General features: G+C 34.5%; 1 protein-coding gene across 1 annotated transcript in view; it reads right to left on the bottom strand.

Annotated features, from left to right (window-relative positions):
- The window catches only part of LOC145261143 (protein FAM135A-like), a 567,493-nt gene extending 553,619 nt beyond the window's left edge, over positions 1-13,874 (bottom strand). The window contains exon 1 of the mRNA XM_080119438.1: positions 13,166-13,874. Coding sequence (XP_079975564.1) covers positions 13,166-13,213 — 48 coding nt within the window. The 5' untranslated portion in view covers positions 13,214-13,874. The remainder of the gene's footprint in view (positions 1-13,165) is intronic.
- Between the last annotated feature and the right edge of the window lie 3,619 nt (positions 13,875-17,493).

Below are 17,493 nucleotides of genomic sequence, written 5' to 3'. Positions count from 1 at the left end.
TGACTGTGAAGCATAGGTGCATATGACAACAGTACATTAGGCATGTTTCTGTATATATTCTCGCTTAATAATTACAACTGTAGGTTGTTATTGTGATGTATGCTAATTGATTATGACATCACAAACCTTAAAGTTATAGTCAAATTTGCTATACAATGATGTATGTAGTTGTTAAGAAGTGGACACTGAGTAGTAAATAAGCCTACCGATTATGGCATGTTTTTGTTGATTTCTGAGTCAAAGTAAGTTTAATGTTAGGAATTCATTTATAAGTCAGACAGGAAATAATTAAGCTGTATTATTTTACTTTCATTGCAGATTTTTGGAGCTAAAATTTAGCATGGCTACATTATCTCCTAAGCGATGTTATTTAAACAATCCAAATGTGTTTTGCTATATTTGTGGGGAATATACATTGCAATCCAACATGAAAAGGATCAGGGAATTTGTGAAGTGTACTTATTTTGATTACTTCAAAGTAATACTGGGTGATCAAGATAAGGCATGAACAACCCATATTGTACGCAAGAAATGTGTTGAGCATCTTTCACAGTTGATAAAAAAGGATAGAAAGTCACTCCGCTTTGGCGTGAACCGAAAAACCATTTTGATGACTGCTATTTCTGTGCAGTCAAAACGAAGGGAATCAACAGGAAGAACAGGAATTTGTTGGTTTATCTGAACCTCAAGTCTGCAATTAGGCCAATTCCACACTGCAATGAAATTTCTGTTCCAGTGTTTAAAGGCTTGCCAGAATTAGAATTGCCTGGTTTTGAAGAAGACCAAGCCACTGTTTTGTCCACTGACAGTAATGAAGCCATTCTTTCAGATATCTGTTTTCCTCCTCTTTAATTACATCTTTTTTCTCAAGGAGAACTTAATGATCTGACTAGAAATCTCAACCTTTCTAAAGAATCTTCTGAACTTTTAGCTTCAAGACTCAAAGAAAAAATTTACTTCAGCCTGGAACTCTCATAACTTTCTACAGAAAACGCCATATTGAATTCTTGCCATATTTCACTCAGAAAAACGGCATAGTATATTGCAATGACGTTGCTGGCCTGTTGCAGCAGCTTGGTATCAAACAATATTATTCTCAAGATTGGCACCTTTTTAGAGACAGTTTCAAAAGAAGTTTCAAATGTGTTCTTCTTCACAATGGCAACCTATATGGATCAGTTCCTCTAGGCCATTCAACGATCCTCAAAGAAAAATACGGTGAAATCAATTTTGTTTTGGAAAATATTTCATACAGACAGCACCAATAGATCATATGTGTTGATTTGAAAGTGGTTGGGTTTCTCCTACAAGGTGACTACACAAAATTTCCTTGCTTTTTGTGTTTGTAGGGCAAGAACAGAGCACCGGATGAAAAAAGATTGGCCTGTGCACAATCAACTGATTTCTGGCTCTTTCGATGTTCTGGCTTCTCCATTGGTGGAGTGTTCCAAAATTGTGTTTCCTCATCTCCACATAAAGCTTGGCATCATGAAACAGTTTATGAAGGCTCTTGAGAAAGATGGCGATTGTTTCAAATATATTTCCAGGCCTAACCGTAGAGAAATTAAAAACTGGAATTTTTGATGGACCTTGGATTCGAAATTTAATGAATGACACAAATTTCTGTAATTTTATGAATTCTGCAGAATTGAATGCCTGGACTGTGTTTAAGAATGTAGTAAAATTCTTCTTGGGAAAAATAAAGGCGCTCAACTACAAAGAACTTGTTGAAACATTACTCATAAGTTTCCATAAACTGGGTGCAAATATAAGCATCACGTTACATTTTTTGCACAGTTATCTTGCCTGTCTTCCAGAAAATCTACGTGATGTGAGCAACAAGCAAGGGGAGCGCTTTTGTCAAGAACATTGACATGGAAGTTCGCTATCAAGGTCATTGGAATGCCACCATGCTTGCAGACTACTATTGGTCTATCAAGCACAATAATGCTGGAGCCCCCCATTCTAGAAAATCGGTAAAACGTCAATTTATGGATGATGATGTCCATGCTTAGCATTTTTTACAACTTTAAACTTTAATTGAGAATATTTTGGTGTGATTTTATGAATATGTGTCTTAAATTTGCATAAAAATAGTTACTTAGATTTGCCTGTTTTTATTGTAGCTACAGAGGTGGTTAAATCATAGCAGAAAAACTAGATCCGATAGAAAACCGTGATAGCATTTCTGGTGTCAGCATCCTCAAACTAAGTAAAAACAGCTGAAACATCTTAGGCACCATGACACATTTTTTTTGTTGGCCAGTGTTATAAAATGTACTGATGACCTTCTCATGGAGAAATGTTGCTTGCCTTTCTTTGCTCTGTTGTTGTTACTGTGGTGGATGTTCGTTTGGGATCCAATATATAACTCATAATGGGAACTCGTCTTTCTACAACCACTTTCAATAATTTCTCTTTCTTCCTCTGTGTACCTAATATTAAACAAAATTTCCATGGTTAATTTTAAGCTTAATTCCAAATGGCTCTCTGTTTCAGGAAGCCTCCTTTATTGATAAGCTCATAGGACAGACTTTTACTCTAGATTTGAAATTGAAAACTGACATCAAATCTATTGCTATGGTCATTGAAAAAGTGTTTGAATCATTCCACCGCTCCAGAAGGTATCCTACTTCTGATGTAATCCACTACCTGTTTAAGTCTGATATGTCCTAAGATGGAGTACTGCTGCCATATATGAGGAGGTGGCACACGCAGCAACTCATTTTTTTTATCCATCGTTATTATAACGACTTTACAAACTCTCTTCTCATCAACCTCTTTTTCACAGATGAGACGTTGTCTACTGTATCATTATGCTCATGGTAAGTGTTCGATAGAACTCCAATTTCTGCCCCTCTCCTCCTTAAAAAAAACATTTACAGCAAGCACTCGCCTAGCAACAACCACAGTAATGAACTTTCTTTTTCCCCTCTCTGTACCTAAAAATAAAACAAAACTCTCATGAACAAAGTTTCTTTCCTAGAAATCCCATATGTGTAACAAAATACTATGAGACTGCTTCCCAACTGAGTACAACATGATGGTTTCAAGTTTAATGTAAACAAATATTTGTTCAGCGGTCTTCTCAGATAATTAATTTTTTCTTAAAAGCCAAAAAAAATAAATTATTTTTTATTTATTAACTGGTTGTCCTAGCCGGTGTAGACGAGTAGTTAAGCTAACGTTGTTTTTGAGAAATAGCAAAATAATTTAAAGCAAGAAAAATAGAGTTTCACAAACTAATTAATCAAAAAGTCTGGCTTATTTTCTAAGAAACAGAAAAGCATCATAATAAGTGAATTATTTTTTTGTAAATATATTATTTATCATAAGTAGGATTTTTATTTTACAAAGTAATTCAGGCTGACTTGTTTCCTAAGAAACCGCAATACATTACTTTAAAAAATTGACTCTTTCTCTAACTGAAGACAGAAAAAAATACTCCACTTTGATCACAGCTCTACACTGCAGGAATCAACAAAAGTATTATTTTCTTGAATAATAGGCAGTTTCAACGCGTTAAGAATTAAATTGAAAGTTTACATGCATCACCACATAAGGGAAAACAAAATTAGGACTCACATACATACATATATACATACATACATACATACATACATACATACATACATACAGAAAAAAGTTTTTTTATATATATAGTCAACCACATACAGAACTGTTTTGCTGTATCACAGCTCATCAGTGTGACTAGACTAGCACCCATCCCTAGCCAGGAAATTGAACATGCAACCATCTAGTTGATAGTCGGCAGTTCTAACCTCCAGCCCATAAACGACCTCAAATGCCCATTCAAATAGACACTTTTTACAGTGCTCGACTTGCTTGTTTATTTACAAACAAACAAACAGGGAGCTTTGTATTAACGCTAATTAAGTGGCGGGTGAAATCCTTTTTTATGACAGTGCTCTACCGTAGGAAAGGGGCTTAATATATATATATATATATATATATATATATATATATATATATATATATATACACACACACACACACATATATATACACACACACACACATATATATATATATATAGACATATATATATATACACACACATATATATACACATATAGACACACACACACATATATATACACATATATATACACATATAGACACACACACACATATATATATACACATATATATACATATATATATACACATATATATATACACACATATATATATATATACACACATATATACACACACACATACACACACACACACACACACACACACACACATACGAGAGATGTTTCAAAAGTAATGCCTCATATTTTTTATTCTGCCCAAACAAATGGATCACGGGGGGATTGCACTGTTATGATGACTGAACTTATGCATTCATAACCTGAAAGTTTCATCCTTCTGTTGCAGATATTGATGGTGTAAACCTCTAAGAAAGCAACTCCTATCATGTACGCGTGTCAGAAGCAGAGATGTGTCATTGAATTCCTGGCAAAAGTGCATTGAGAATGATGATGACTATGTAGAAACATAAATTCTGGAGCACAAAAGGTTGCTCATTTTAATGGTACCACTCCCGTCTTTGTAGCTCTTCAACTTTTTGAGTTAAAAAAAAATGAAGTTTTACTTTTGGAATGACTTTCTTATATATATCTACAATTATATAAAAGGATAATCGATAACTAAAAACATTCAATGAAAAAAGGAACAGGCGATTTTGACCAAAGTTAACACCTTATACACCCTAACATTGCAAGTGCATTTGAGAAGTTTTATTACCACACAAGCTGAAAGGCCTAGCATATAAAATCTACAGTGCGTTCTTCTGATATGACAGAGGTGTGTTCGAAATGAATGTTTCTGTTTAAAGCACAATTTCACAATGATACTTGACCTTTTCATTTTAAACTTAAATTCAAGCCATTATCATCACACAAGCAGAAAGGCTATGCATATAAAATCAACAGTAGGTTCTTTGGTAAGACAGGGGCACGTTCGAAATGTATGTTTCTTTTTAGAGCACAATTGAAGCATGATACTTGACTTTTGCATTTTAAACTTTAATTTAAGCTATTATATGAAAATAATTTAATAAAATCAACAGTAGGTTCTCTACAGTGCAATGTAGACTACAATGTATTGTGGACTAAGTCACTGCAGAGAGGCATAAGAAGTTTTCTCCCAGTTCACCACGATGGGTCCCTAACTAAAGCAGACAATCAATCATTTTGATTGAAAAATGGGCGATTTCACTGATTTCGATGACAATAAAAAATATGGGAGCATGAAACATTCGTTGATCATCATACAATCCCGGCCAACGTCGGGTTTCCTTGCTGGTATATATATGTATATATATACATCATTTTCACTAATACCCTTGGGAAAGGTAAAAATCCATATATGCTCCCTCCAGCTACCTAGGAGAAAGAAAACTCTGAAATAAATAATACCTATCTTTCTCTGCTTATTTCGGCATTGTTTCTGGTTGCCTGGACTTTTCCTTGCCACTAAACTCAAGCAATGCCAGTCCAAGAGAGGTGCAGTTGGAGATTGTGCAACTTTTGCTTCATTATAAACTCCTCATGCAGGCCTCTTACTGGGGGTATTCATTGTTTCTGAAGACTGGAAAAGGGTTTATATATTTGAATAAGTAGCCATGCATATGCAAAGATGGTGTTTGTCCAGAATACCCCTCCCCCGACTCTTCTATAGAAAAAAAAAAATGAAAAAAAATCTGTATAATGTACGTACCGATAACGGAAAGAAAATACCGTATACCAAAAATTACATAAATTGTCAAGTAGTTTTATTTTTAAATAAGAAAATCTAATTTTATGACTAAACTACGAGCAATGATCTCATGACGCCATCTTGAAAACAATCTGAAGAAACAAGGGAGATAACTGCAAATAATTCAAGCTTGCAAGATTTTAGAAAGCCATTTTTAACATGCAAAGAAAAAAACCCTCCAGTTTGCTTAAAAATGATCTTTATAAAAATAAAACTACTTGATTAATTTACTTGATTTTGATGTACGATATTTTCTTTCTGTAATGGATACGTACATCATAAAAATTTTCGGTGCTTGTTCAAAGAAAGGCGACAGATCGACTTTTAAGCAAAAACAACATTACTTAATTGCTATGTCGAAAATATTAATATATCCAAAAATTACGAAAATTCATCGAGTAGAAGGTTATTTATAGTTATAAGTAATTTTTTCTGGAAAATTGGGGAAAATTGCATTTTTTGTAGATGTTTAGAGTAGAAAGCATATTCTAGATTACATGGTAATGGCGTCCAATATGCAAAATATTTTTCTTTACTAAAAACCCAATAGTTCTTCAACTTGATGAATTTTCGTAATTTTCGGATATATTACTATTTTCGACATGACAATTCAGTAAGTAATATTGTTTTTGGCTTAAAGGGATATATATATATATATATATATATATATATATATATATATATATATATATATATATATATATATATAAATTGATCTGTCGTCTCTTCTTTGTATAGACACCGATTTTTCTTTATTTTTGATATTTTATCAAAGGGGGTGGGGAGTTCTAGACAAATGCCGCAAAGAGTCACCTGTACATGTTCAATACTATGGCAACCAATCTATTTAACTGAATACAACAGCGACAACAACGCTATAATTGCACGTAGTCTTCGTCATAAATAAAGCTGTCTTGTCAGCAATATAATAAATAAATAAATAAAAATAACATCATGTTAATGTCAGTTGGCAGATATAACTCCAAGTCCCTTTGATAACAACGTTAATAGTTTTATTTAAAAGCCAACGGCAACTAAGATGAGGATTAGCTGTGCTCTGGTTACATAGTGTGGATTAATCAATCGACGGTTGATATAGTCAAAAGACTTCGGATTTATTATATAAATATTATATAAATATTATATATTATAAAATAGATGTTTTTTGTTTAAATTCACTTCTGATAACATAAAGAAAAAAACAAACTGAACGTTAATCTTTTTTTTATACAGAGAGTAGGGGAATTCTTTCCAAATTCATTTCAGATGGCAGGGTAAATCTGAGGAGCTTGTCTGACTTGCTATTTGCGTTCTCATTTTCCTTCGTCCCTTGAAATGGTCTTCTCCAGAAGCTAGAAAATGACACATGTTTCTCTTGCTAACTTTTACGTGACAGAATGGAAATACATACATTTATATACAAATAAATGCATCTTGGTCTTTATTATAAAGTAGAACAGTGTTTCCAAAAATGGGCTCCACAGAGCCCTGGGGCTTCATGAATAAGGCTAAAGGGTTCTGTAATCCCTTTCTTAAAGAGGACCAAATACATTATATGGAAAAATATATATTGGACATTTAGAAATTTCAGGAAACTCTGTTATTTTTCTTTGCATGACTGACTTAATCACATCAAGAGGATACCCATTCTTGGATAAAGTGTCAGTAATCATTTTAAATTCCTCATCCAATTTTGATTTTGAACAAATCATCAGGGCATGATATGTTAAGGTCCAAATTAAATTGATCTTACGTTTTGCGAGGCAAAATGAATCCCAGCGTGTATATAGTCTTGTAAATTTAGATTTGCTGTATATTGATGTAAGCTAACTAGATGGTGTTACCTTATATCAATAGACTGCAAATCCATTTTTACAGTACTCTCTCTCTCTCTCTCTCTCTCTCTCTCTATATATATATATATATATATATATATATATATATATATATATATATATATATATATATATATATACAGGATGGGACATAAGTTCTATTATCATATTTCGGAGCTATTTTTTGTGATAATACTAAAATAAATTTACTATTTTATTGTCAGTATATTATAATGTTATATGTGATTTCTTGTTTTTCAGAAACAAAAGAGACTCATTTTTAACAATATCTGTTTAATTGAAAAAAAGATTTATCATAGATCAGCATGAGAAGAGCCTGCGTCTACCAGAAATATTCAAGTTACGGAAAAACCTCAAAATCAAAAAACTTTTCATAAAAAGGACGATTGATCATTACTTGGAAACTTAGTCGATCAAAGATAGACAACGATCAGGCCGTCTCCGCACCTCCAGAACACCTAAACTCATCAAAAATATCAGGTGAAATCCAAGAAGATCCATGAGACAAATGGCAAAGGAAGCACAAACATCACGATAAGACTATGTCGAAGTGACCTGCAGATGTCACACTATAAGCTCCAAAAGCAACAGCTTCTCTCTGCACCCACAATTGCAAAGGGACTCATCAAAAGTCGACTCTTGTTAAACTGTATCAAAGAGGACACACTCAATAATATCATCTCCATGTATGTAAAGTTATTTTCATTTCAACAGTTCCACAATCATCAAAATGATAGAGCCGTTGCGGAAAATTGAAGCAATACTTGGTAATACAGGAAAGATGTTGAGAATGCAAAAACCAGAATCAGTGATGATCTGGTCGGTCATTTCTGATGTATAGAAATCTCCACTTGTTTTTCCTCCTTAAGGAATCAAGATTAACAAAGGACGTTACTTGAGAACATTGTTGAAGGTGCACTCACTCCATAGTGTAATTCTGTGTATGGTGATGAAGATCGGACTCGCCAACAAAATGGTGCGACAAGCTACACTGCTCGTGCAACACAACAGTGGTATAGAAATAACTGTTAGTCCTGGATCAGCAAAAAAAAATGGGCTCCTTCATTATTTTTTGTGGTCAATCCTGGAAATTGGAGCCTGCTCTATATCAAGATATTGAAGCTTTAGACACAAAATTAAACAAATACTGGGAGATAATACCTTTAGATGCTGTGCGTGCTGCAATAGATGATTTCCCCATAAAACTTTGTAGTGTAGTTAAAGCTTAGGAAAAGCATTTATGAGTCTTTACTGCTTTGAAGCAGGTCATCTGTAACAGATTGCCGGCACTCGATGGTCTGCCATACAAACTGTATTTGAGGCTATCGCCCATGTTTCTGCCTCTTCTGACGGATATGTTCAACCATTGGTTTGCTCAGGGATCCATCCCAGGGCAAGTCACCAAGGAAGTGATTGCTAAGGAAAGGTGATGGGCATGGCGGGGAAGAGTTAGACTATTACAGACTCATAACTCTGCTGAATACAGAGTTGAAGATTTTGGCCAAGGTCCTGTCGAATTGGCTGCAGATTGTTATTGGCGAGTTGGTTGAACCGGAACAGAACTACGTTGTGAAGGGGAGATCGATTCAGAACAACTGATCCACACGTTCCTAGAAGGAGGGATAGATGATGACACGGAAGCTGCGCTGATCAATTTAGATCAATCCAAAGCATTCAATAGGGTCAACCATCGTTTCCTGGCATCTGTCTTAGAGGCTACCGGTTTTTAACCGGACTTCTACAAGTAGATCTCCATGATGTATCGACGGCCCATGGCTGTCGTGCAAGTTAACGGAAAGCGCTGGAAACCCTTTGTTATCTCTTGGTCAGTTCGTCAGGGTGTCCGCTGTCACCCCTGCTTTACATCCTGTCCTTGGAGCCACTGTCCGCAAGCTGAGACGTGGGGAGGCAAGTTCAGCCCTGCATGGAATGGCTCTGCCTGGTGGCTCAGCCGCCAAGGTATCAGCGTTTGCCGATAACATCACGGTCTTTGTGTTGAGCTTCAGAGACATTGAGATCATGTTGGAGGCACTTGCACGTTACAAAAGAATCATGAGGGCCAAGATAAACTGCAGCGAGTCGGTCAGACTGCGATTTGGCACCTGAAGTGGCAACGCAAACCTCTCGGCACCCTTCAGCTGGACAGGTGGCCCGGTTCGGATCCTCGGCGTGTGGTTTGGACCGGTTCTCCAGTTCAACAAAAATTGGTTGGAGGTACGATCAAAGGTGGAGGCTGCGATCAACTTGTAGCTTCTTAAGAAACTTTCCTAAAGGGTAGAGCCGAGGCGAGCGCCACATACGTCTTCCCTCATCCTTTACCAACTGACCATACTTCCCCTGCCTTCATAACACCCACAAGCTATTGTCAAACTCTTGTTCTCACTCCTTTGGGACAAAGGAAGACACTGGGTGAGCAGACAGGTCTGTATTAAATGTCTGTGTGAGGGAGGCTTGGGAATGCTGGACTTGAAGTGTCATCGAGATGCCGCGAGTATGGCTTTCCTAAGCCTATACCTTCAAGATGATCAACCATGGAACCCTGCGATTACTGCCACCTTTCTCAATCTCTTCTCGTCACAGACCACAGGGAGAATCAGCCTTCCTGAAAGAGTGTCAAGCCGTGCTAAAACAACTACCATGACTTCTATCTGTAGGGAACTCCACAGGGATCTAGTGAGGGGCGCTGACGACAACTCACTATGCACACATTTGGGTTGGCAGCAGAGTGAGATCCGCTCTATGTGGAGTTGGGCGCCAGGTTTGAGTCATTTGTACAACTCAGAGTTCTCTCTGACCTGGCAATTGGCCTGAAATGCGTTTACCCTCAACAATGCACAATGCAACTCTGATTTTTTTGCGTCGCCGGCCTGTCCCTGTTGTGGGACGACAGTCGCATTGCCGCAAACTCCGCCAGTACTGGTCGTATGTTGGCAAGGTGACAACTTGCATCGACCCCGAACATCCTCGCCCGATTACTGTATCAAACGTAGTGGACAACGTGAGGCCTCTGTGGGATCGGGAAAGACAAGTGGTCTACATCGCAGCCCTGGCAGTGACAAGAATGGTGATTTGGACGTCGAGACTGCAAGATGGCCAGCTTTAAACACCAACTACGAGTAAAGATAAGATGCGACAGAACAAGGCTGCATCGCATGGCTTTTGAAAGAAGATGGATACATGTAGCAAGTCTGTGTGTATGAAACTTGAATACATGTTCCCCGTCTAGGTGTGAAGCACATGGTTCCTAGGGGGGGGGGTCCATCGGACCCCCAGCCCCTTTCCAATTTTACTTTTTTCTAGCCTCTCAACCAGCGAATAAATCTTTTTTCCTTTATTAGAAAGCCTCCAAGACCCCCAACCTCCAAAAACCACTATTTTTTCCTTCGGGGGGGGGGGGGCCTCAAAATTCCACCCATCTTGGAGGAAATAAATTATACACTAACACCCCCCCCACCACCACCAATTTTTTCTTTTCTCTCCTGTCTAGAACACAACACCCCCTCCATTTAGAGGCTGCCACGAAACCCTGGTTCTTTTACAAACCAGAGTGAAACATTTCAGACGGGGTTGGGAAGGCCTTACTAACCACGTTTTTATTTTTTGTTTTCTTTTTTCTCCCATCGCCCTCGACACAAATGAAATTTTTATTAATATTATTATCTTTTTTGTATATTTGGTATAAATAAATAATGTTTTAAAATTGGGTTTAAGTATGACCCCCCCCCACACACACACACATAAATAAAAATTTAAAAGGGTAACTATAATAAAAGATGCTGATTGAGAGAGAAATCCTTTAAAATTTCCAACAGAGATGAGATGGACCAACCAACCTCACCATCCCCCTTCTTTTTGAGTTAGCCTTGTGCCTAAATTTTTTGTTCATTTTCCCAATTGTATTCTTTCTTGTGAATAAAAAATTTAATATTTCAAGGTGTAGTATCTGTTCTGATGCTACAAACCCTCTATTCTAAGTCTAATAAAAAATGTTGAAAAAATAATAAAAATTAAATTTTGGGTTTTTTTTTTATTTCAGCCTTAGGGTCTAATAATGTTTTATATAAATATAAATAATTTTTATAAATTTTTGTCTGTCAAATAATTTACGCAGCTGAAATACACATTTGCCCATTTTTGTTAAGGCAGTAAATAAAGTGGCGATTTTTTTTTTTCAGATTTAAAAAAAAAAATTTAATGAAAATCGTTTCAAATAAGGTATGAAACCACTTGATGCAAGGAGCTTGAAAATTACCACTTCAGGATCAAAATCTAGCCAATAATAAATGTTGTATGGATAGATTGAATCTATTAGATTCCGACCAAGAAAACAACAATTTTTCTTCCTTTGTCAGAAAGACAACTCTTGAAATGTGAGGAAGCAAGAATTCTATTTAAAATTTATAAGGCTTCTACAGAATTGGGATGAGATTTTTTTAGCCGATAAATGGAGTTTTCAGATTAAAAAAAAAAAAAAAAAATAGGCAATGGTTTCACCTGATTTTTTTGTCAATTCCAATAGGTTACAATGGTAGCTTTCAAATTATGCAGTCGAAATTTCCTGAATATTACTGAATTATTAAACAAAACCACTTTAATCGTGTTAGCAGATGAAAAATTGCCGCCATCTTGTTTAAATCAAAACAGAAATCACTTTCCTTTTTAAACTCTCCTGTGTATTACGATCGTTTTCATCAAATTCTATTTTTTATTTTATTTAATAAATAATTTTCTACTTTATCGATTTTCATAATTTTTTCATATAATCATCTTAAAAATACGAGGAATGCGTAGATACCATTGTTTTCGTGAGAAATTCAGTATCACGATTTCCGAAATTTCGTCCCAATAGTGTAGAAGCGTCAACTAGATCACAAATGAGTAGGTAAAGTATAAAGCAAAATAAATTGTTTGTTTTTTTGTTTTGTTTTGTTTTTTTTTACTAATTTTTTAACAGGATTTTCTTTTAAAAAGTCAATAATAGTAATGATGAATGTAGTCAACAAGAAATATATTTTGGTGGACCTGTACGACGAGAGTGCACACTACTGCACATCCCATAAAAATGCGAGTTTTTCAACTTTCTTTTTTTATTATTTTTGTTCCGACGATTATCATATAGTATTATATTAGCAGAAAAAAAATTGAAAAAATAAATTTAATGACTTTTAAGAAGATGATTCACTTTCTCGTTATAACGTTTTAATCACGTGACATATCAGTAAAAAAAAAATGGAGAGTAAAAACGTGAACCCCTTCTTAAAAGTCATTAATTTTTTTTTTTTTTCAACTAATATGATACTTAAGTCTGTAATATATGATAATTGTTCGGAAAAAAAGTTCAAGATGTAAAACACGCATTTTTAAGAGGTGAGCACTCTTGTACAGGTCCGCCCGTATTTTAATACGGATAGGTAAACAATGCACGCACCTGAAGAAGGCCGGAGGGAACAATGGTCGAAACAATAGTGTGATTGGAACTAGTGTAAATAGTTTGCATCTTGTGGCTAACGATGACTTACCTGAATCATTTCTGTTGATTGTGCTGTTTTATTCCAGAGGTAATTCATCCTGAGCTGAACAAGTTTAAAAAAATATAGATATTGTCTGTCTATTTATTCCTACCAGTAAATATAGTGTATTATTATATCCTGAGTAAAAGAAAAAAAAAGTTGTGTATTTTTTATTTCTTCTTTTGGGACAGGAAAATGTTCTACTTCGTTTTTTCTAACTCGCCCGGCATATCTTGCTATAATGAACCTGTAATGCTTCAGTGATTTGTGTTGGCCTACAGGGAAATGAAAAAAAACAAAAAACTTACAAATGGAAAATATTAATGAAAAATGTTTGCTTCATTTGTCATATTTAATGAACAAAAATTTTTTAGGTCCTTTTGTTTGATGCTTAAGAAAGTTAACTTCTTTTCATTTTTTTTTTTTAAATCAACAAGAAAGGTTCAAGCCATTACATGTGTGCGTGTGTATCCTCCATTCGAAAAAAAAAAAAAAGATCAATATGTATTTATATTTATTAGTATTTAAATAAATGTAAATCCGTCTCGTCACGCAAAAAGTTAGTGAATAACAAACGTGCCTTTTTCTAGATTCCAGATGAAATCGTTTCAAGTGGTGAGGGGAAGTGAGAAAGCAAACAGCAAGTCAGACAACCTAACCTCCTCGCCGTCTGATAAGAATTTGGAAAAAAAAAAAAAAAAATTCCACTCTGTGATAAAAAATCAACGGTTAGTAAATTTTTTTTCTTTAGATCATCAGAAATGATAATAACAATTTATGTATGAAGATGTAAAAAATTAAATTACTGAAGTAATTCGATGATTTGATATGAATATTAGAGCGAACATCGGCAAAGTATAATTTCATTATAAATTGTATAATGTCATTTTTGACAGAGGGTGTGTATTAGTATCTATAATATACATATTATATGTATTAGTATATTTAATATACAGCATGTTTTAACGTATCACAACTTTTTTTGTGTGGCTAAACAGGCAAGTACTTCAATCTGAGATAAAAATCGTCCTGTTATGTGTCTTATTCATTACATGATCAACACAAACTTACTACAGTGAGTGAAATCTCAGTGCTTATATTAAACATTTTCAGCAACCATGAGTACTCCATTCGTTTACAAAGAGCTACAGAAACTAATGCGCTCTTTTTTGTTTTGATTTTATATATGTAAAGATTTGAATGTCAAATAAACCAAACTATATGAGTCATACTTTCTGGAAATTATAGATTTTGTGATAAAAATATATTTTCTCATTTAGATTATCTGCTATCTGGGTAGATCCAACAGGAAAGGTTACTTCAAGGCAGAATTAAAGACCTTTGTATTTTTTGTTTATAAACATGCACTAAACATCCATATGCGTGTGTGCTTTTGTTTTTCCTTTTTTTTTTTTTTTCACACAGACGATACTTTCAGATAAGGTCACGATGTGTATGTGTAAAGTGTTATAATCGTTTATATATATATATAAGCATAGGTGAGTAAAGTAGGTAATGGATGCAGAGAGCGCATAAACCACCTGTCATTTACTAAATCTTCTTGTTCTTATCATGGAAAACATAATTCCGTGTTCACTTCGTTACACGTGTATTTATGTATCAAACTAATTCTCAAAATAAGGTCACTAGTCTGAGTCTGGCATTATTACATCTCCTTCTTTTCGTTTTATATATATATATATATATATATATATATATATATATATATATATATATATATATATATATATATTGTGTGTGTGTGTGTGTGTGTGTGTGTGTGTGTGTGTGTGTGTCAGTGCGTGTCAGTGCATGAAGCACGATTCTCCATTTCTATGCCGACATGGCACAGCTGTTGTTTTTTATTGAGTAAGAAAGGGAATATGGAAATAAGGCAAAGAGAAACAAAAGTGAAATTAGAGCAAGTTTGTTTAAAAATAGAGAGAGAAAGAGAGGGGGGTGATGTGTGAGGGAGAGAGATATAGGGTGAAAAAAAAGGAGAAGAAAGGAAAAAACGAAAGAAAGAACATCTGAAAAAGATGTTTTTTCTTTGCTTTTTAGTTTGTACTATTATTGGATCAACACTTATGAAGGTCAAAAGCCACTCAAGGATAAGGGTTGATGATGATTGTTATTGTTGTTATTAAGATGATGATGATGATTAGCAGCAGGAGAAGGGGGAGGAGAAGGAGGAAGAAAGGTTAATGTCACTCAGATTCCAGAAAAGCCCAACGGCGATTACCAGCGAGAAATCAATGGAAAACAACTGTTGCAATAATGCAAAATGATTTGCAATGGTTATTAAAAGAAAGAAAGAGTGTTGAAAATCTAGAAAGATTTGTTGTCACTCAAACTCCAGGAAACACCACGTGTTGCTAGCCCTTAGTAAGTAATTAATAATAATAATAATAATGATGATGATTCAGCAGATAAAGTCATAACGGTGAATCACATAAATAAATGCAACAAACCAACCTCAAAAGAATACAAAAACAGACATGCGTGAATGGGAACTATGTAAACATCTGCACTAGTGTAGCATCTGTTCTGTTTATCATGTGACCATCCACCCAGGCATTACATCCTCCAGTTTTTTGAGGGGTAATGTAGCATCTGTTCTGTTGTCATGAGACTATCCTTCCAGACATTACCTCCTCCTTTAAGAGGAAGGGTAGTAACATACGTTAACATAAAATTGTCATAATTGGTTGTTCATTAGCAAACTCAGCACTTGCATTCTATATACTGGCAAAAAATATAAAAATATAGTTAAACATGCTATAATATGTTGGTGCCCTAGAAGATGGTCATGAAGCGTCTGAGAGGATGGAAAGGCTAAAGAGAGACATCACCATCCAGACCTCAACTGAACGAGAACAGAGAGCGGTGGAATTTGAGAATGATTATTGTCACCCAAATTCCTTTATCGACAAGAAATAACTGGTAACAGCTGATCCTGTGTGTAGCTGTAACAAAACGTGGTGCAAGTTGTCACCCTCTTTTCTGACTTGACTTGAGATCCACCAAACACGCTAAATGAAAACTGCTGGTAGGTTACACCATCCCACTCTATCACACCTCTGCCAGCTAAAATGGGGTTTGACAACATAGAGGTATGAACAAATATACCATGGTTAATGCAATGCTTTCTCTGAATTCTTGAAAATAATTTTCTTTTAATATTTAGAACCATAGAACTTGTTATTTGCGGTCATTGCAACTCAATCAACTCAACTTGCCAAAATAAAAATGGCCAACTACTAAGATGGAGATAATAATTCAACAGTGTGAAACACCAAGTTAGTTATAATACTAATGGAATTGAACTGGAAATTTGAGGAAACTTACTATCATTTAGATTCTAGGGAAAGACACCGGTTTTTATTAACAATAAATCATTGGTAGTAATTAGTGTGAGAGTTTCATTATTATTTGAGTATGAGATGCCATTTTCAGAATAACTTTTTCTTGTTTGCATGCTTACTGATGCATTATGGTCATTTGTTTCTTTGTTTGTTTTTTTGGGGTTTTTTTGGGGGGGTTTTAATGAAGAAGTAAATAAAATTAAATATAAATTACAATTTTATTTCCGAGCTAAAATTACAATTTAAGATCAATTTTGTTTTTTAGAAGTAAATAAAATTAAATATAAATTACAATTTTATTTCCGAGCTAAAATTACAATTTAAGATCAATTTTGTTTTTTAGAAGTAAATAAAATTAAATATAAATTACAATTTTATTTCCGAGCTAAAATTACAATTTAAGATCAATTTTGTTTTTTAGAAGTAAATAAAATTAAATATAAATTACAATTTTATTTCCGAGCTAAAATTACAATTTAAGATCAATTTTGTTTTTTAGAAGTAAATAAAATTAAATATAAATTACAATTTTATTTCCGAGCTAAAATTACAATTTAAGATCAATTTTGTTTTTTAGAAGTAAATAAAATTAAATATAAATTACAATTTTATTTCCGAGCTAAAATTACAATTTAAGATCAATTTTGTTAAATCAGTGTGCTGCTACACCACTTAATTATAGACACCCTTTGACGACAGAAGATTTTCTACTCTGACAACTTTCTTCATACCACTTGCTTTTTAGAATTCTTTTCCTGTTCACTATTTCCCCCAACAGAAACAGCATGCAGAAATTTAAATGTAATGTGAACAAGCATCTTGTTGTTAAACTAATTATAATATATACACAATACAAATTAAAGTCATGGGGTTCAGAAGAAAGATCTGTATGTAATTATCAGCAGGTGTTCTTAGATGACCAACGTTTATGTAGCCAAAAGTATTTTATCATGTCATGGGTTCTTGCGTAAT

This window comes from Euprymna scolopes, chromosome 3 (assembly GCF_053919585.1).
Source record: "Euprymna scolopes isolate OS-2025 chromosome 3, ASM5391958v1, whole genome shotgun sequence".
NCBI lineage: Eukaryota > Metazoa > Mollusca > Cephalopoda > Sepiida > Sepiolidae > Euprymna > Euprymna scolopes.
Note: the sequence above shows the minus strand (reverse complement) of the source record. Positions and strands in the feature narration are given on the sequence as shown.